We start from the raw sequence: 21744 nt of genomic DNA on the forward strand, positions 1-21744 counted from the left end.
TAGCCACGTCTGTCTACGTTCACACCCACACTTATTCCTGTCGTTAATCAGGTCCATGACTGTCTACGGCTACTTCTATGCCTGTCCGTAGTTACACCTACGCCTGTCTATAGTCACATCCGTGACTCTCTAAAGCCACGTCTATACACGTCTACAGTCACGCCTCTGCCTTATAAAGTTACAACCATGCCCGGTTATACTTCAGTTCATACCTTCTACAGTCACGTTGTCTGCAGTGATTCCTATGCTCGTTCATAGCTACACTCGTGCTTTATACAGTCATGTTCATGCCTGTTTACAGTCAGATCCATGTCCTCTACAGTCTCGTCCGTAGCTTTTACAGTTACCCCTCTACACCTGTCTGCAATCATTCCTACGTCTACAGTCACGCCCATGTCTTCTGCAGTCACACCCATGTCTGTCTACAGTTAGGTTCTTCTGTATGTAATCATTCCCATACCCTTATACACACACTCCCATGCTTCACAGCTGTCTACTGTCAAGCCAAAAAAAACACCTTTATACAGTCACTTGCGTCTCCCCGAGTGACTGTACCTCTATAAATACTCGACCGCTCCCGTCAACAAAGCTAGAGTTTATTTTCTTTTATTTTTTATTTCTGACAACACTTCCATTAGCACAGCTGTCTTATAGCAGCGAGGGTGTTAGTCACGTGTTCGCTCAGCTGTTGTCAAGTGGCCACACCTTTCCTGCGGTCAACTGCCCATCCATGAAAACAGTCACCTGTGTGTGTATACATATATATGTGTATACACACACACACACACACATATATACATATATATATATATATATATATATATATATATATATATATATATATATATATATATATATATATATATAGTGGCAATAAGTATCAATAAATCACTGGCTACCTTCCCTCAGCACGTCTTCATATATAAGAAACTTGACCTAGTCACCCTAATTGATGATAAACGGAGGTTAGCCAACTTCACAGACGGCCATCCAGCCAGAACCATTCAGAAGGGCTTCTCTCTCCCTCGTTGAACTCTTCCCACATGGCACACCCTCACCCCACAACAGACCACGATGTGAAACTCCTAGCAGTAGCAGATGACATTTCATTCACATCGCAGCAGCGTGACGCTACCCAACCAAGAATAGTTACTCAACACCACATCACTACAACTAAAACAGTGACTCACACAAAACAAGGAGTCTGCATCACAACCAAGATCCACTGTCACCCTCTCATCAACCCCTGCCCAACATGCATCCAGTCAGTACTCCCTCATCACCCCAGTTGGCCAGTCACTGTCACTCAGCACAACACCAGCCACACTGGGTATCATGACCTACGTTCAGTCACCACACACCTCAAATACCGACATCGAGACCATAAAGAAATTGGAAGTCCTCAAAACATTTAAATGTACCAAAATTGAAAAAAAGAAAACGACTCTCTTAATATACTCCACAAACAAGTTATTGACACCAACCTTAACTACGTCTCATCTGCCCGATCACTCATCCTGTCAAGAGCAAATATAAGGACATTGCAAACCAAATACATAACGACACTCAACCAGCTGTTTGGCAACCACAAACATTCAACACCTGCATAACAATATGGAACTACTTCATATACAATCTCATCTCAATATTCTCACCACTCACTCTTTTGCAATATCACAAGACCCTCCCTCTCCCGCCCAAACCATTTCATCACCAATCGCCAACCAGTGAGTAGAAATAAAACACTTTGCCCTTGTCTCACACTTCAGCGGCCTATACCTGCAGATCCTCACTCCCTCCTTCTCCCCGACAAACACATTAGCAACATATATATATACACCGTAATGACCCAACAAGCACTGAACTTCCCCCTCCCCCTCCCTCGCAACCCAGTCTTAAATACTATTCCACCAGACATACATTCATCTGACACTATACCCCCAAGGCATATGTGAGTTACGCTTTCTCATCAGCGCTCCAGACATCGCCCACCCGTCCCACATACCAAGCACCGATTCAGCATATCATACGACCCTTCATGCCCAGGATGCAATCTATATACTAAAGACATGAGACACTTACTCTATAACTGTGTTGTCCTCATCCCACCAAGACATAACATCACCCCACTCTTTGACCCGTGGTTACCCCCAGTGGACTTGGACAGCTTCCTAAGCGTCCCGGGAGCCTCTAGAGGAGGATCCTGGGACGGAAAGGTATATACATTTCATACTTGCCATTTGCACTTTAGTGAAGCAGCTCGAGGTGAAGAAGAGAAAATATGGTAACATCCATTCCCAAGCTGTCATATATAATGCAATGAAACGAGAACACACCATCCATACCCAAACCTCACAGACTGTTCCGTGGCTTCCCCTGACCACGTCTTGTTATGTGGTTCAGTCCAGTGAGAGCACGTCAACCCCCCCGGCCATTTCCATCATATCCCGTGCAAGCCTCTCACCCTCATGAATGTTAAAGCTACGAAGCCACAAGAGCCTCTTTCACTTCATCCTTTCATCCTCTTCTCGACCTTCCCTTCCCCGTAGCTTGTGACATGCAAATCATTTAAGCCAGCCTTTTTCTATCCCATAATTCCCTTCAGCTCCCATGGTTTGATCCGCTGCCAAGTCCACTCCCAGGTAGTCCACTACCTCTGGATCATCCACTTACAAAGCCACACTCCAACCATCCTATCTTGCCCTGCTGCTGTACCCCAATACCTTATGTTTGTTCACATTTCCTCTCAGCATCCTCACTTCACACACTCTTCCAAATTCAGACACAAACTTCTGGAGTTTCTCTCTCGCGATTCTTCCACCAGATCTGTGCCATCTGTAAGCAGCCGTAACTCACCTGCCAGGCCTATCCAGCCCCAGCATATACCGCAGACCCGCCCCTCGCTCCAGACTCTCTGGTTTACTTCCCTCACTACACCATCCATGATCAGATTAAACAGTCATAGGGACATCATACACCTGGAAGCACTCACTCTCTTCCCTTCCGACTCCCACACATGCCAGACTTTCCTCACCGCATTGCTGTACCTTTCCTCGTGTATGCTATACATAGGTCCTGGTTATGGATGAGGTAGGGGGTGCGGCCTCTGATTCTGGTGCATCATACATGACAGCTGTAGAGTGGATGTGAGAGATGTGGCAATATCCTCCTGTTCCTAATGCTAACTTACTTACGCTGGAAACAACAAGTATACACTGGAATATATAGACAGACAGATAGGTAGATAGATATAAATAGATAAACAGATAGACAGATATCCACTCTGACAGTCACGTATAGTGCACTGAACCTAGAGCTTTTATCTACAGCCAAGTTCCACAGATCACGTCGATGGCTTATCCTGACCACTTCAAATGTCCTAGTTCAGTCCACTGACAGTACGTGACCCCTTGTATACCACATGCTCCAGTTCTCTCTATCATATACAGTCTTCTATCGCTCTTGCATGTTCAGGGCCCGACGTGTCAAAGATTCTTTCACTTCATCTTATCATCCACTCAATCTCTCCTTCCTAGCTGTTCCCTCCACGTTCAACATACATAAACCTTTGGTCAGTCCTTGTGCACTCATCCTATCCATTTATCCATACTATCTTAGCACACTCTCTCCAGCTCTCATTCATACTCAGCCTACGATCACACCTCCCTCTTACAGTGTCATTCCTAACATGACCAACCTTCCTCACACCTCATATTGTCCTCGAGTATTTCAGTTCCAACACATCCACATCCATTGTATATGAGGCTTACGACTCCTACCCACATTCGGTAGGAGTCGTAACACCATTGGGTAACACCATTGGGTCTACAAACAAACCCATCTTTATCCTCACAGATAATGACCTCTTCTTCCATACACTCCTCAATGCTCCCAGGATCTTTGGCTCCTCTCATCCATAATATGGTTCACTTCGGCTCCCATAGTTCCATCCCCTGCTACGCCCACTCCAAGGCATCTAAAACAACCCAACATCCTTCAGGCTAAGTCCATTTAAACTCACAGTCACACTAACTTGTCTCTCTCTCTCTCTCCTCTTACCAATTCTCATAACCTTACATTTATTCACATTAACCTTCAACTTCCCCCTTTCACACACTCAGCCTTACGCGGGCGCCAGCTTCTGCAGTTTTTGTCTCGAGTCTGCTACCAGGGCTGTGTCATCCGCAAACAGTAACTGACTCACCTCTGAGGCATTCCCACCCCCAGCATACTGTAGACTCGTCCCTCTCCCTACAACCCGCGCCCTTACCTCCCTCACCAACCACCCCATACTTCTCTCTCTCTCTCTCTCTCTCTCTCTCTCTCTCTCTCTCTCTCTCTCTCTCTCTCTCTCTCTCTCTCTCTCTTTACATATTTTGTAATACACAGTTTGTACTGTACAGGGAGGGAGTTTTACACCTGTGGGGGCCTCATCTCTTAAACGTTCTCTGCTTTCAAGCAACTTCTAAGATCTATATACGTTGTCTGTGTTAATCGCATCTTCAGTTAGTCTTTTCCATTCATCCAGGACTTTCATGCCATAAAAGTACTTCCGAACATCTTTCTTAAAAAGTTTCTTGCTAAATTTCTTGTCTTGTCCCTACATCCTTAGAAAAACTGTAAACTGTCTATGTCATCAATCTAGTATAAAAACTTAAAGGCTGTGATCAGGTCACCCATTACTCTGCTCTTTTCCATGATGGGCAGATTCAAGGTTTCCGGCATGTCTCTAAATTAGCTCTTTCCCTTTTGATGTTACCTTTCTTGCCTTCCTCTGAACCTTCTCTACTGACTCTTTGTGCCATTTCTAGACGCAGTGTCCTAACTTTAGAATCTTATTCTAGTTATGGTCTCATGTAGGATATGAGTAGCTTGCCACCACCTATTCCTTAACCATATACTTAAAAGCTATTTCAATATTTGCCAACAGATGATTTGTCTTCTTTACTGTTCTCTTAATGTGGGACTCAGGCCACAGATTAAGGAAGATGTCAATCCCCAGCTCCCCCTCACACAGAATCCTGAAGCCGCGCGCGCGCGCGTGTGTGTGTGTGTGTGTGTGTGTGTGTGTGTGTGTGTGTGGATAGAGGGAGAGGGAAAAAATGGGAGGAAAAGAGAGGAAACAGACAGTTGTGACAGAGGGGAACAATGGAAAGCAGACGAAAATAGATGATACAGATAGATGCCAAGTTCTCCTGCAGGCTAGGTGCCCTGGTAGATACCATTTTCTATTACCTTAGAAACACCTCAACAAATCAGTTATTCTTATCATCTAGAGCATCGACTCCGTTACCCATTTTCCTTTCGAGATGAATATGTGTATGACACCATCATCCAGCCTTCCTGGCCCTCAGATCACAACACTGCTCTCTCCTCACTCATTGTTTTGACTTTTAAAAGCCGTATGTGCTCTCACGTTACCACTTATCGCTATACCAGACAGTCAAGATGTGAGTTTGAGTGACTATTACTACCGGATCATATTACTGCAACATCTGTATTTAAGTCATATTCACTTCTGTTTATATCATACAATCATTTGTCCCTGGAGGGTGTAAGCTTTTCAGTATCAGTCCACGAATGATCATGTCACGTCCACAGCTGTTCATGTCATCCCCCCACACCTGTGAGTGTCATGCTTGCACCTGTTCATGTCATCCCCCCACACCTGTGAGTGTCATGCTTGCACCTGTTCATGTCATCCCCCCACACACCTGTGAGTGTCAGGCCTTCACCTGTTCACATCACCCCCACGTCTCACTTGGTCTCCCCAGAATGAACCAGCAACAAGTGCACACCTGTGCAGACACCGTCTCTCGTTGCCAACCCACACGACTAATTTTACTCCCAGAGTCACTTACAGAGAGGATTAACGACAGCTATAATCCCACTCCTCAAAACCTTGAACACACAAACACACACACACACACACACACACACACACACACCACAAGCTTTAAGCTTGAATTCTTTGGGATGGTATTGAGGTCTTTTGGTCCACGAACTTTGGCTCAGCAAACTGAGACACGGAAGCCTCCAGGTCACTGTTCCAGTGAACTTCCTATGTCACTGACCTCGTGGCCACCAACTTTAAATATAAGCCACAGTGGGGGAGAGAGAAAGAGAGAGAGAGAGAGAGAGAGAGAGAGAGAGAGAGAGAGAGAGAGAGAGAGAGAGGGACTGGCCTAGCTGGCAGAGCCTCCCTGCCTGGCGTGTGGCAGGAAAGCAGGTGTGACATCCTGGCGATCTGCGTCATCTTGCTGACGACCTCTCTGTGTAAGACATACCTCATGACCTGTCATAGAGGCGGCCTCCCACACGATCACGTGCTACATTCCCTTCGAACCCCACGACGTCAGCTGTTTGGCACCGCCAGCATCAGTCGTGGCCACCTCCACATACAAGTCATGACATTTATGAGCAACATCAGTACACTCTACCAGTAGATTACACCATCCATACATAGAGGGCCTCACCTGACACAACGCGGACCTACTCCACGGTCTATACCATCTTTAAAATCTGCTTTAAAGTCGGTTTTCATCGTGATTCCTCTCGACATGTTGATACATACAAATTTTGGCTCCAACTCTCCCTCCACCATCAGCCAGGACTTCCAAACTTAACATATTCAACTCTTGATGAATTCTTGTTTTTTCAACCTCTTATTCATCTTCCGCTTTCATCCAGGCATCAACATTTCTCACAGCATATGTCTCTGTGAGTAACGTTCCCCATATTCAGGTGTTTACATCCATGTGTTATCGATGCAGTATATCACTAGACATCATCTTTTTCGAGCCCTTTTATTTACACTTACTTCCACCCTCTCTTTTATTTTCCGTGATCCCATCATTTTGTTGGAGAATATCAATTGTGAACAAATGGTTACGGAGGCCAGTTGATAGTCACAAAGGTCACACCCTCTTTTCACCTTGTTACAAGTTGAATACAGGTAATGGAGACAATTATAGGTATTGGCCAAAAAAAGACTTGCCTGGTACCCTCAGTCATACTCTCGCTTCTCTGGAACGATTCATGCAGAAAATCTTCCTATCTTTTTCTATCATGATTAATTACCTCCATCAACCCGTGATTACCAACGGTTATATACACATGACACTACCTAATGTGAACATGAGAATACATATATTTGGTGCAATGTTGTGTTTGTTTGGTATGACAGCAGAGAATGTGGTTGTACGGGATTTATCTTGAACGAAGCTTCAACACACACTGGTTGCTCATCTTCAGTCACAATAAACTCTTAACATCACCAAGTCTTCAGTCGTCACCAAAAGCTTATTGCCGCTCTTCCCCCGTCACCATACGGTCACCAGTCCCCAGCAAGCATTACAAACCTCAAGCAACACGTCACAGTCTGCCGCTGTCCACACCACAGACACATGTCTCCAGTTCCCCCGCCAGGAACGGACGGACCTTACGCTACCACATCATGACGATCACCCACCACTTGTCACACCTTCACTGTTACCTCCATCAATTCTTTTAGCTAATCTCATGATCACCTTATCCTATTCAGGGGCATGAAGACATTATGAACTGTTATTAAGGTAATCAATCAGTGAGGTTTTAGTAAGATATTCCAGCGAGTTCAAACATTCAACTCCTTGTCTCTGCTGAGTAATAGTAATCTTAGTGAATCCCAGGTTTAGGATATTAACCTCTACACTCTTGGTTATTAATGATTGATCACAATCTTGTATGTAGAATACATAGAGATACTTCAGTAAATAACTATATATTCAGGACTAGAAAACTCTCATGAACACATGTTGGCACCTCACTCTTCTTTCTGTTGCAGCCGCCAGCATGGATGACAAGGACAAGAAGAAGTGGAAGAGGAGGCTGCCTTATCACATCTACGACTACAACTACAAATTCGGCGAGAACTACTACGGCCCGCAGACGGATTACATCGGCAACCGCGAACTACTACCCTCCAAGACTGTGCCTCCTGAGGCTGCCACATACGCCGAGCGCTTTGCCAATCGCCCATTCTATGGGAAGACCAGGGGTCTGCCGTATGAGGACGGCAGTGCCGCCCTGTCGCAGCCCTTGGTCAACCGGAGGTCCGCCAGCGCCAGCCGGGCCCCCAGGGACAAAGAGCCCGACGACTTCCCGCCAAGACCCAGGACAGGACGTGGTAGCGACAGGAAGCTCTCGTTCAACCTCGATGATGCAGGGTCGGAGCCTCGCAGGAGGTTATCTCTCTTCGATGAGATGGAATTCCAAGCGCCGATTAAGAGGTTCTTCGACTCTGGTGTTGAGAAAGATCATGGAGCGAACGACGATATAGGGATCAAACCCGAAACGAAAAAGAGAATCAGGGACGACATATCGAAGCTTGAGAAGGAATTCAGGAGGGCTGACGCCGTCGAGAGGGGCACTGGGTCGCGTGCCAAGAAGTGGGAAGAAGTCGTGTACGATGATGATCTAAACGCCCCAGGTAAGAAGACTGTCAGACGTAATGAAATGTCGTACACCATCCCCGGGACTGGCACTACGGTGCGCAAGAGCTCCTATCAGGAGAGTAGCAAGTTCGAGTCCTCCAAGCCGCCAAGAGCTCCACCGAAACCCTCTCGCCTCCTGAGCTTAGAGAACGACCCCGACTTTAAGTTGCCAGCGAGGCCAAGGCGTCGCCACATGAGCTTCAGCGACGAAGACGACTTCTCGTTCATCACTCCCCGGTCCGCCAAGGGTGCCCTTGACGACGACGACTTAATCAGCCATCGTCGGGCCAAGGAGTCCGCGGAGCTGACGCAAAATGTCAACAGGATGATCAGTAAGATGAGGAAGCACAGCATCGGCGACGGAGACGGCTACAAGTTCACCAGGACCATCCGGTCCTCGTCCCTGGACCCTTACGAGGGCAAGCCTAGGATGAGGTCCTCTGTACAGTCACGGTCGCACCAATACACCTATGGGGTCGCCAAGCGCTAAGTGAACCTCACGACTCAGGTCCTAAATTTCTGCTAGATCTTTATCATCACAGTTATGACGCAGAATTTCTTGTTAAGATGCATAGGATATTCTACACTGATACTCTTTTTTTCTCTCTTGTATACGATAGGTCCCCCAACGAAATTACATTTATATACACATTTATATATACTTATCATTTATTAGCATATCTATTCATCCCAAATCCAGCTGACGTTTGTATAATCACACTGCAGTTATCACTTGTGTCAGACCTTAATCTAAGTGAGTGAAATCCTTGCAGATGTAAAGGTGAGAGAGAGACATCTCTTTGCAGGTGTCGAGAGGCAAGTCTCGTAGGTGTAAAAAAAAAAAAAAAGAAAAGACATGTTATGCTCTATAAAGAGGCTAGAGACAGTCTGTCGTGATAAGGTAGTGGTCAACAGTCCTATGACAATGGTGACCCGTTAATGGGAAGCTGCGGCAGTCATGGTGATACGACAACCCCAGCTTGACATTAATGGGTTTGTTTACTTCTTGTGTTTCGCCCGTCCAGACGCGCTAAGGCAGCTTCCAGTGACGTCATCAGCGGCGAGGGTATCTATTGGATAACAGTCCTTACGAAAATGTCTAATATGTCCAGTTGTATCTAGCTTTTACTATAATGTCATCGACAGTCTACTTGGACTAACACTATGGCTTGTATTCGTCTATGTTAGGGTTATTATTATCATTATTCTCTTTGTCACTTTATCTGTCTTGTCTTTTATCTTCCTGAAGCTTTGATTGGGTCATTCCATACGGAACTGTACACATCAAAATCATCTGTTAGTCCAAATTTCTTCCTATTTTGAAGCCATCCATTCTTTGAGATATTGCACTTGTTAACTAATTGTATATTTTAAAATATAAATAAAAGTACAATTGTAATGTCTCGTTGTCTGCCTCACCTCTCCTGGATTTACAAGAGAAAAAATTTAATCACAAGTCAATAGAGATGGGATCCATAGTGGAAATGAATCCCCTTAAAAATATCCTTAGAAAACGGGACCGGAAGACGGTTACCTTTTTCTATAACTACAATTAGAAAGATGAAAATGAAATGATGATAAATGCAATAATGTAGCAGACTGTGATTCAGTACTAATCAAAATGAAGATACGACATATCAAACGATTCATTGGAGATAATAAAGTGCTATGATAATTATAAACAATGTAACTATTATAAAAACAACTGATAATGATATATATATATATATATATATATATATATATATATATATATATATATATATATATATATATATATATATCATTCCCCCATATCCCTGGGGAAATGATATATATATATATATATATTCCTATGAGTCCGCGGGGAAAATGAAACACGATAAGTTCCCAAGTGCACTTTCGTGTAATAATCACATCATCAGGGGGGACACAAGAGAGATATATAAGTCAGTTGATATACATCGAAGAGACGAAGCTTCGTCTCTTCGATGTATATCAACTGACTTATATATCTCTCTTGTGTCTCCCCTGATGATTTGATTATTACACGAAAATGCACTTGGGAACTTATCGTGTTTCATTTTCCCCGTGGACTTAGGAATATCTTGGTCACGCGAAAAATTGTGATCCTTTCATATATATATATATATATATATATATATATATATATATATATATATATATATATTGAAGACAAGAAAAAAAAGGTGAAATTCTTGAGTCGTAAGAATGTAGCAACACAGATATTTACTATGTCATCTGTTCGCAGTCAAGACCAATAACAACTATCCTAATTTTCGAGATCGACATCATTGGTTTCATCAAGGTAAGGCAGGAATATATATATATATATATATATATATATATATATATATATATATATATATATATATATATATATATATATATATATATACATATATATATATATATATATATATATATATATATACATATATATATATATATATATATATATTTTTTTTTTTTTTTTTTTTTTTTTTTTTATACCTCGTCGCTGTCTCCCGCGACGAAAATGATATTGACCGTGTGAAAAGTATGGAAGAAGAGATTGAAAAAATAATGAACAAGATAATCAATGAGGGGAGAGCGAAAGAAAGAAAGGAAAAAGAATGATGGAAAGAGAGAGCTAAACTGAAAACAGTAAGACAGGAGAGAGAGAGAGAGAGAGAGAGAGAGAGAGAGAGAGAGAGAGAGAGAGAGAGAGAGAGTATGACATATTGGAAAATTTCCGTGGTCTGAAAACGTGAATACAAATGCACATCTCATAAACGGAATAGTTCAGACAGATATAAAACTAAGAGTGTGAAAAGAAATAGAGATAAATGAAAAAGATATATGAAAAATTGATTGATGAGAAAGTGTGCATTACTAAGGATGAACGACTGATAGAAAAAAATGAGTATGAAAACAAGAGTGTGTGAGTGAGTTTGGATATGAAAGATAAGAGAGAGGTGGGGGGGACACAGAGACTCAGAGATAAGGTTGTTTAAATTCAACTTGCGGAGGAAAAAGTAAAAAGAGTGAGAGGAACCTGCATGTCACATTGAAGAACAAGGAAGAAAATCTTTCTCTGACCCAGTTCCTCCCCTTTTCTCGGGACATAGAAACTTACATGTAACTATGACACACATGCACGCACCATACTCTGTCCTGTGCTCTTCTGTGGAGGCCTTTGTTACCTCCTTATATATAGCATTGCTTCTCTTCAGTTGTATCATCACCTAGGCAGCGTACAAGGTCCTCCCTCCTTACTCACTTGCTCTGTGACCTTCCTAACATCCTCTCTCCCTCGTCGATTGTCTACTTCACATGACTCCCCCAAAAAGCTAAATGCACAAAGTTTATAAAGTTACATACCCAGAGGATTTATGTTCTTGTTTATCATGGTATTATAATGTGCTTGGACGCCCCTGGTCTCGTGCAGACTCTCTATTGACGGTGAGGTGGTAGATAGGCTACGATGGGAGCTGTGTCCCCTCCACCCATGTCCCTGACTGTGCCATGAGACCCAATTCTGTCTCTCTGAACCTCAACAAGTGCACTTTCGTGTAATAATCACATCATCAGGGGAGACACAAGAGAGAAATATTCGTGCCATTGAAACAATATTCTCTCTTTTCGAACACCACTGTCGCCAGACTTCTGTTTTCTAAATCAACATTTCTAAAATCTAATTTCTTCTAGTCTGGCTTTCTAAAATGAACAGTCATTTCAAATGAAGATTCTGTCGATGCAAGCCCGCGCTCATATTCAAACTCCACACCACTGTCTCGAACACTTGGGATCCTGTCTGGGTGCTGAATATATTCATCTGTAGAGCCGCTACCCTGGGTGTATAGAGAGTTGATCCGCCCATATGAGGGAATACTTCTCACATTTTGGTGGTCAGGGATATAGGCGGAGCTCTGGTCGCAGCCTTCCCTCACTTCTAAATAGTCCATTTTTCTTCAGAGTACAATTTGCTTCTCTCTCTTTCTTACAGATATTGCTTTGGTCTTTCCTTCGAAGTCTATTTGCTTGCCTTCTTCCTCCCTTTACTACTACCCGTATGTGAGGCGCAGTACTATAGAAATAATTAGTCCCATCTATACTGGGTGAACGTTTACATGAGATTAACATATTCTAGCTCTTGCTTTCCATAGCTTAGCTACATGGAACATTTTGCTTTCATTGTTCACTCATGATTGCCTTTCTGGAAAGGATCCTAGAATCACTCCAGGACCCTTTTCCAGGAGCTCCTACGTCTACAAGGCTGGCCTTATTTCCAGTAGCGAACTTCTTTGTAGCGAGTTTCTTGACGAGACTATACTTCTCATGGTACAGTCTCGCTAAAAGTGACTTTTCACTCACGGTTTTACCTCATACAGGCGGAGTCCGGTAACGCACACACACATACACACACACACATACACACACATATACACACACACACACACACACACACACACATACATATAACTATCTATTACGTTGTAGGTTCCAGTCACGGAGAAACGTACACATCAAACTCTCAAAATGGAAAAGTAACTGCACGAAAGATTTGTACGGTGGTGTTCATGATATATAATTCTCAAAAAAATTATTCCAAACCGGAGCAAATATACAATGACTGCAATGAAGGAACGATGAATATGGTTCATGAAGCAATGAAGGAACGATGAATATGGTTCATGAAGCAATGAAGGAACGATGAATATGGTTCATGAAGCAATGAAGGAACGATGAATATGGTTCATGAAGCAATGAAGGAACGATGAATATGGTTCATGAAGCAATGAAAATTACGCTACCATGAGATAATAAAGAACTAGTGTTGGGAGGATTCTAGTTATGAAGAGAGAGAGACTGGCGGAATGTGGATTCTCGTAGAGACAAGCGTCTTGGAGAGTTCTTAAAGTGTATACAGGAAACTTTCAAGTGACAGAATACCCCTCACCACACTAGGATCAGAGAAACGGGTACATAGTCATCATCACTAGACCTTGTCCTCACACACAGTAGTGTGAGAACTGGTTACACAAACTGGAAAGTGATCATGTAATGCATGAGTTTGATCATGTGGTAAATGAGGACATGGAAAGAGCAGAGATGACACCAGAGTCAAGCGGGGTAATAAGTCGTGGAACTTTTATAGAAGTCGACAATATCGATATTATGGTAGGGAGCGCAGGAACCAAGAACGAGGTGTATTGTGATGGAAGGTTCTGTGAAATTTACAGTGATGGAGAAATAGCCTCAAATACAAAGAGATGGCTCACGAAAGGTCGAATAAAAGAAGTTAAAATGCGTAGGAGATTAGAAATATAGTTACCAATCCATAGGCGACACCCTAACCAGCCAGTAGTTGGAGGGTATGAGAGAGCAAGAGGCAAGTGTAGCAGGATGAGGAAAGAGCAACATTCATACCTTGAAAAGAATTTTCTGGACAAGGCAAGTGTGATCCCAAACTCTCCATAATCTTAGTAGAAGTAAATTGTTAGTTGCGGAGTAGTTAATACAGTTCAGGAACTCAGGGGGAAGATTTTTAATGAGAGATGTAATGACAAGAGACGAACTGAATGACAAGTTAATTTTTTTTCACATTGGGAAACACTGCAGCCCTACCACCAGCGAGATGAAACGGGGAGGTCCTGGAAAACACGGAAATATTTCAAAGAGACATAAAGAGAAGGCTGTCCAAATGATCCTGATCCTTACCAGTCTCATAGTCCTGATCAAAGTTTTCCATCTGTGCTGAAGATAAACCACCTGAAGTGATGTTCAGGTTGCTGCTGGAAAGACGTAGAGTGCCAAGGGAATGAAAGATGGCAAATGTCTTACCTCTCTCTACGAAAGGAAGCAAGGAGGATGTGTTGAAGTACAGACCGGTCGCACTGACGAACTTAGTCTGTAAAGTACCGGAAAAGATGATTAAAGGGTCAATGTATGACTACGTGCAAAGGAGGAACTACCCAAGTCAGAGACATCACAGTTTCAGGATAGGTATTGTGTATAACAAACCTATAAATGTCTGACACAATGAGCTCCGTTTCCAACAGAAGAGAAGGCTGAGACAGGATGTCTGTACCATGAAAGCATATGACACTCTGTCTCATTCTAAGGTGGTAAAGAAACAGGATCTTCAAGCATCAATACGGTGGAGACTACCTTGAAGGAACAGAGGATCATCATAGTGGAAGGGAACAAAGGACTCGTGTCAGGGGAGCCCTCTCGAGCTGAGTTGAAGTCGCTCGTGGCGTGCCGCAGGGTCCTGCTCCCGGAACACTACTCTTCTTGATCTATGTTTATAAACTCCGGGAAGGACTGGACACCTATCTCAATAAGATTGTGGATGATGCCAGTGTCATGAGGATGGTTTGGAGTGAGGAAGATTGCGTCAGTCTATAAGGGAAACTAACAAGCTCCAAAGTTAATCTGATACATGGTTACTGAAATGCAAGCGACGATTTATATATGTAAAGTAGTAACGACAAGTCATAGAGAAAGAAGGTACCGATATGTATTTCATCCATGAGGAAATAAACTGGAGGGAGTTATGTGTAAGAGTGGCTTGGGAGTCGACATCGTCCCATACCTGTCACCTCAGAAGAATAGTTTAGGACATCAACTGTCTGCTTAAACAAGAGATAGAAACGCATTCTCGTCCTAAAAGGCCATAACGAAAATATGCTTCTTATGCCTGGTCACGGCACCTAACAAAGCACAAAGAGCTCATAGAGAAAATCCAGAGGAGGGCAACAAAGATGGTACAAGAATTAAGGGAATTACAGAAAAAGGACACGTTTTAGATTTTCCGACATTGGAAGAGTGAAGAGTGAGGGTTATTACGATCACATCCATTTAATTTCTAAACCAGGTTGGTAAAGTATGCGGTAAATAGTTCTTGGAAAGATGTAGGTATAGAGTAACCAGAGGACATAACATTATATTAACATATATATATATATATATATATATATATATATATATATATATATATATATATATATATATATATATATATATATACATATATATATTCACTATACTCAACCGCCGTCTCCCGCGTTAGCAAGGTAGCGCAACAAGGAAACAGACGAGGAATGGCCCAACCCACCTACATATACATACGTACATATCCATACTTGCTGCCTTCATCCATTCTCGTCGCCACCCCGCCACACACGAAATAGCATTCCTCTGACACGTATATCCTCTTTGTCAATCTTTCCTCACTCATTCTCTCCATGTGTCCAAACCATTTCAACACACCCTTTTCTGCTCTCCTAACCACACTCTTTTTATTACCTCACATCTCTCTTACTGTTTCATCACTGACTCGATCAAACCACTTCACACCACATATTGTCCTCAAACATTTCATTTCCACCACATCCACTCTCCTCCAAACAACCCTATCTATAGCCCGTGCCTAGCAACCATATAGCATTGTTGGAACTACTATTTCTTCAAAGATACCCATTTTTGCTCTTCACGCATTCTTCAGCACTCCCAGAACCTTCGTCCCCTTCCCCACCGTGTGACTCACTTCCGCTTCCATGGTTCCATCCGCTGCTAAATCTAAAACACTTCACTTCCTCCACTTTTTCTCCATTCAAACGTACCTCCCAACTGACTTGTACCTCAACCCTACCGTACCTACTAACCTTGCTCTTATTCACATTTACTCTCAGCTTTCTTCTTTCACACACTTTATCAAACTCAGTCACCAGCTTCTGCAGTTTCTCACCCGAACCAGCCACCAGCGCTGTATCATCAGCGAACAACAACTGACTCACTTCCCAAGCCCTCTCATCCACTAGAGACGTCAAACTTGCCCCTCTCTCCAAAACTCTTGCATTCACCTCCCTAACAACCCCATCCATAAACAAATCCCCTGCCGCAAACCGACATTCACTGGGAACCAATTACTTTCCTCTCTTCCTACTCGTACACATGCTTTACATCCTCGATGAAAGCTTTTCACTGCTTCTAGCAACTTACCTCCCACACCATATACCCTTAATACCTTCCACAGACAATATCTACCAACTCTGTCTTATGCCTTCTCCAGATCCATAAATGCTACACACAAATCCATTTGTTTTTCTAAGTATTTCTCACATACATTCTTCAAAGCGAACACCTGATCCACACATCCTCTACCACTTCTGAAACCACACTGCTCTTCCCCAATCTGATGCTCTGAACATGCCTTCACCCTCTCAATCAATACCCTCCCATACAATTTCCCAGGAATACTCAACAAACTTATACCTCTGTAATTTGAACACTCACCTTTATCCCATTTGCCTTTGTACTATGGCACTATGCATGCATTCTGCCAATTCTTAGGCACATCACCATGATCCATACATACATTAAATATCCTCAAGAACCAGTCAACAATACAGTCACCCCCTTTTTTAATGAATTCCACTGCAATTTTAATGTGGACAGCATACAAAAATTAAAAGTTGTATGATGGTAGAAAACGTTCAAGAGATGAAGCTCCACGAGGGTAAAACTCTCCGTACAGTACAGATATGTAAACACACACACACAAGCACACACACAAACACACACACACACACACACACACACACACACACACACACACACACACACACACACACACACACACACACACACATGATAACTCCTCAGAAGAGTGCCAGGAAACATCCTCCTCGCTCACTGTAGACAAGAGAGAGACACAAGACAGCGTGAAACCGAGCCTAACTGACGGCAATAATGCTCAGCTGACTACAGTAATGCTCAGCTGGCGACAGTGGTGCCCAGCTGACGAAAGTAGTGCTCAGCTGACGACAATGGTGCCCAGCTGACGAAAGTAGTGCTCAGCTGACGACGATTGTGCCCAGCTGACGGCAATAATGCTCAGCTGACGACAATTGTGCCCAGCTGGCGGCAGTAGTGCTCAGCTGACGACAATTGTGCCCAGCTGACGACAATTGTGCCCAGCTGGCGGAAATAATGCTCAACTGACGACAATTGTGCCCAGCTGACGACAGTAATGCTCAGCTGGCGACAATTGTGCTCAGCTGACGACAGTAGTGTTCAGCTGACGTCAGCTATGACCCGCTAATGGTAATGGTGCTCAGCTGATGGCAGTAGTGCCCAGCTGACGTCAACGAAGCTCAAATGACGGCAGCAGTGTCCAGCTGATGTCAGTGGTGGCAGCTGACGGGCAGTGGTGCGAAGCTAACGGCTGGGAAGGTCAGCTGAGGGACGAGATGGTCTGACGCACACATCTCTCCCATCAGTGTCCTGTACCCCCTAGAACACGGGTATCATGGCATGACCTAAGACATGACCCTGAGTGAGATTAGGTCAAAGGTCATGAAAAAAACTGATGTTAAAAGTCAATCTGGTGATAACATATCTGAACCGATAAGATTCAGGCTAATTCTGAATATCCCCTCACTAAGAAAATGGAATACATGAACACAGTAGATGTACCGTCGTAAATGCGAAGATAATCTCTCTGCAGTGGTGTTCCCAGGGAGCAGTTCTTTCTCCAGCTCTCGTCACTCTCTTCCACCACGATCACCCTACCTCACCCCTCACGAACCCAGTGTTCGTGTCCTCTCAAGTGCAGACGACCTCACGGTGACATCACAACAACTGCATCAGGCAATCAAAATGTAGATCGCTTAAAACGGAATGTCTGCTTCCCACATCAGTATTCATCGTCTCCATCTGAAACCGTAAAACCACATACGACCAACTTCCACCTTCCCATCATCCTGAATGATCGACCACTTCGACCTAACGAAACTCCAGTTGTGCTAGGTGTCACATACAACACACTCATGACGTCATGCTAGGTGTCGCATACAACACACTCGTGACGTCAAGCTAGGTGTCGCATACAACACACTCATGACGTCATGCTAGGTGTCACATACAACACACTCATGACGTCATGTTAGGTGTCGCATACAACACACTCGTGACGTCAAGCTAGGTGTCGCATACAACACACTCATGACGTCATGCTAGGTGTCACATACAACACACTCATGACGTCATGTTAGGTGTCACATACAACACACTCATGACGTCATGCTAGGTGTCGCATACGACACATTCATGACGTCATGCTAGGTGTCACATACAACACACTCATGACGTCATGTTAGGTGTCACATACAACACACTCATGACGTCATGCTAGGTGTCACATACAACACACTCATGACGTCATGTTAGGTGTCACATACAACACACTCATGACGTCATGCTAGGTGTCGCATACGACACATTCATGACGTCATGCTAGGTGTCGCATACGACACACTCATGACGTCATGCTGGGTATCACATACAACACACTCATGACGTCATGTTAGGTGTCACATACAACACACTCATGACGTCATGCGGGGTAGCACATACAACACACTCATGACGTCATGCTGGGTATCACATACAACACACTCATGACGTCATGCTAGGCAGCACATGCAACACACTCATGACGTCATGCTAGGCAGCACATGCAACACACTCATGGCATTTATTCCCCACTCCACAAACATCACCAGAAAGCCGTAAGCCAACGAAGCCGCCCCTCAGTCCACTTGCCAGCACCAACTCCAGACAAGAAGAGGATTGTCTCCGTATTCTCTACAAACCATTCATCGGCGCTCCATCCTAAACCACGCCTCACCTGCCGCGTCATCCACTCCTTCAGAAGTTAACATAACAAAGTTACAAATCACACAAAACTCAGCACACTCAGGACAGTCAATGTTTGCTTAGGAATTACAAACATTCAACACCTGCACAACGAAGAAAAATATTGCCAATACAATCCCACCTCAACATGTTCGACACCCGAATCTTTGTAACAGTACATGATTCCTTTCACTCTAACCACTTCCTAACCAACTCCTAACTTCCAAAGACATAAAGAAAATATCTCACTTCTGTCTCATACTTTAGCAACCTGAATGAGCAGATTTTCCTTTCACCAAGAAACTAACAATATGTATTCACATTATCATGACTTGACAAGTACTATACAGCCTTCCCAATCACCCCTCCACAACTTATTCTCAAACCCCATTTCATCGTATATACATACACCTATTTGAAACCACAATTCCCATACAAGAACTAATAAGACTTTCTCGTCTCATGGCTAGATGTCTTCCATCTCTTCAGCATTACAATCATCCATGACACATATACCAAGAAAATCCTCACGTTCAAGTCATAACTTCAACACTGACAACAGTAAAAACCAACTCCTAATTTCGCCCGCATTCGCTACACAAAATTGATACACTCCACCGCACTTTTAGACTTGCGGTCCTGCCCAGCGGACGTGGCTTGCTTCCTGGGTGCTGCTGGGGCCTCATAGAAGAGGGTCCAGGGGCAAGAAGAAGGTAAGTTAAAGTAAGAAAATATAAGAACAAACCAGGCTCGGTTATAGACATGAAGGACTGAGGTAAAATATTGCTGGGTAAATTCACTAGTGGGGTAAATCATTACCATATGGATTTACTCCAGGATAAATCATTTCCAAGTAGACTTACTTGTTAACTCATTCCTGAATAAATTTCCCGCTAATGTAAAGTATTTTGAGGTAAGTTTACTCATGGGGTAAAATACTGCTGAGCAAGTTTACTCCTGGGGTAAAACACCGCCCAATGAATTTATTCACGCTGAGTATATTTACCCCTCTGAGCCACGTCGAGGGGAACGGTAAAACACGCTGAAATTTTACATCGAATATGGCCATATTAGTCAGTTTGTGAGCGATACTTCAGCCAGTCGCTTAGTCTTGCCAGGACTGTGAGTCATCGAGTGCTTTTGCCAAGCACGCAGGGCAGGCACGGGGTCTGGTCTTGCCCCATGATCGCCTCTGCCAACACTGTACCGGACGTACCACACTGGTACCGCGTATACCATACTATCACTTCTTGCGGCTGTACCACGCGTACCACAATCTCAGGTCTGTATCTAGGGTACCACACACACGCACGCACACACACACACACACACACGTACACACACACACACCTGACCGTATCATTCAAGGCGCTAGATCTGGTAATCAAGTCAGCTATCATTTAGAACGTTATCTGTGAGGGAAAGAATAGGAACGTTTGAATGAACGGTATTCCTACCAACAATAATGTATGGACGCGAGACATGAGCTTAAGATAAGGTTGTGGGGAGGAGGGTGGCTGTATGAAAATAAAACGTTTCATCGAGTAAATAATGGAAGGGTAAGAGAGATGTGTGGTAATAAGATGAGTGTGGTTGAGAGAACAGAGGAGGGTATGCTGAAATAGTTTGAACATGTGGAGAGAATGAGTGAGGAAAGGTTAACAAAGACGATATATGTGTCAGAAGTAGAGGGAACAAGGAGAACCGATTGACGAAGCTGGAGATGGAAGGATGGAGTGAAAAAGATTTCGAGCGATCAGGGCCTGAACATGCAGGCGGGTGAAGGGCGTGCACAGAATAGAGTGAACTGGAACAATATGGAATGCTGGGGTCGACGTATTGTCAATAGACTGAACCAGGACATGTGAAACGTTTGGGCTAAACCATGAAAAGGTTTGTGGGACCTGGATCAGGGTAGGGAGCTGTAGTTTCTGTGCAAAACACATGACAGCTAAAGACTGGGTATAACGGATGTGGCCTTTCTTCGTGTTTTAGATATCTGGGAGTGGATCTGTCAGCGGATGGAACCATGGAAGCGGAAGTGGATCATAGGGTGGGGGAGGGGGCAAAAATTTTGGGAGCCTTGAAAAATGTGTGGAAGTCGAGAACATTATCTCGGAAAGCAAAAATGGGTATGTTTGAAGGAATAGTGGTTCCAACAATGTTGTATGGTTGCGAGGCGTGGGCTATGGATAGAGTTGTGCGCAGGAGGATGGATGTGCTGGAAATGAGATGTTTGAGGACAATGTGTGGTGTGAGGTGGTTTGATCGAGTAAGTAACGTAAGGGTAAGAGAGATGTGTGGAAATAAAAAGAGCGTGGTTGAGAGAGCAGAAGAGGGTGTTTTGAAATGGTTTGGGCACATGGAGAGAATGAGTGAGGAAAGATTGACCAAGAGGATATATGTGTCGGAGGTGGAGGGAACGAGGAGAAGAGGGAGACCAAATTGGAGGTGGAAAGATGGAGTGAAAAAGATTTTGTGTGATCGGGGCCTGAACATGCAGGAGGGTGAAAGGAGGGCAAGGAATAGAGTGAATTGGAGCGATGTGGTATACAGGGGTTGACGTGCTGTTAGTGGAGTGAAT

The 21744-nt window shown here is 43.7% G+C and overlaps 2 protein-coding genes across 3 annotated transcripts in view; one reads left to right on the top strand and one right to left on the bottom strand.

The window, feature by feature from the left end:
* The window catches only part of LOC139750283 (uncharacterized), a 95226-nt gene extending 85353 nt beyond the window's left edge, over positions 1–9873 (top strand). For both annotated transcript variants that reach the window (XM_071664881.1, XM_071664880.1), the window contains one exon: positions 7826–9873. In XM_071664881.1, the coding sequence (XP_071520982.1) occupies positions 7834–8964 (1131 nt within the window). In that variant the 5' untranslated portion in view covers positions 7826–7833 and the 3' untranslated portion in view covers positions 8965–9873. The remainder of the gene's footprint in view (positions 1–7825) is intronic.
* LOC139750281 (uncharacterized) overlaps positions 1–21744 on the bottom strand; it is a 359881-nt gene that overhangs the window by 285076 nt on the left and 53061 nt on the right. The window lies entirely within an intron of this gene.

Source organism: Panulirus ornatus, chromosome 9 (assembly GCF_036320965.1).
Source record: "Panulirus ornatus isolate Po-2019 chromosome 9, ASM3632096v1, whole genome shotgun sequence".
NCBI classification, from domain to species: Eukaryota; Metazoa; Arthropoda; class Malacostraca; order Decapoda; family Palinuridae; genus Panulirus; species Panulirus ornatus.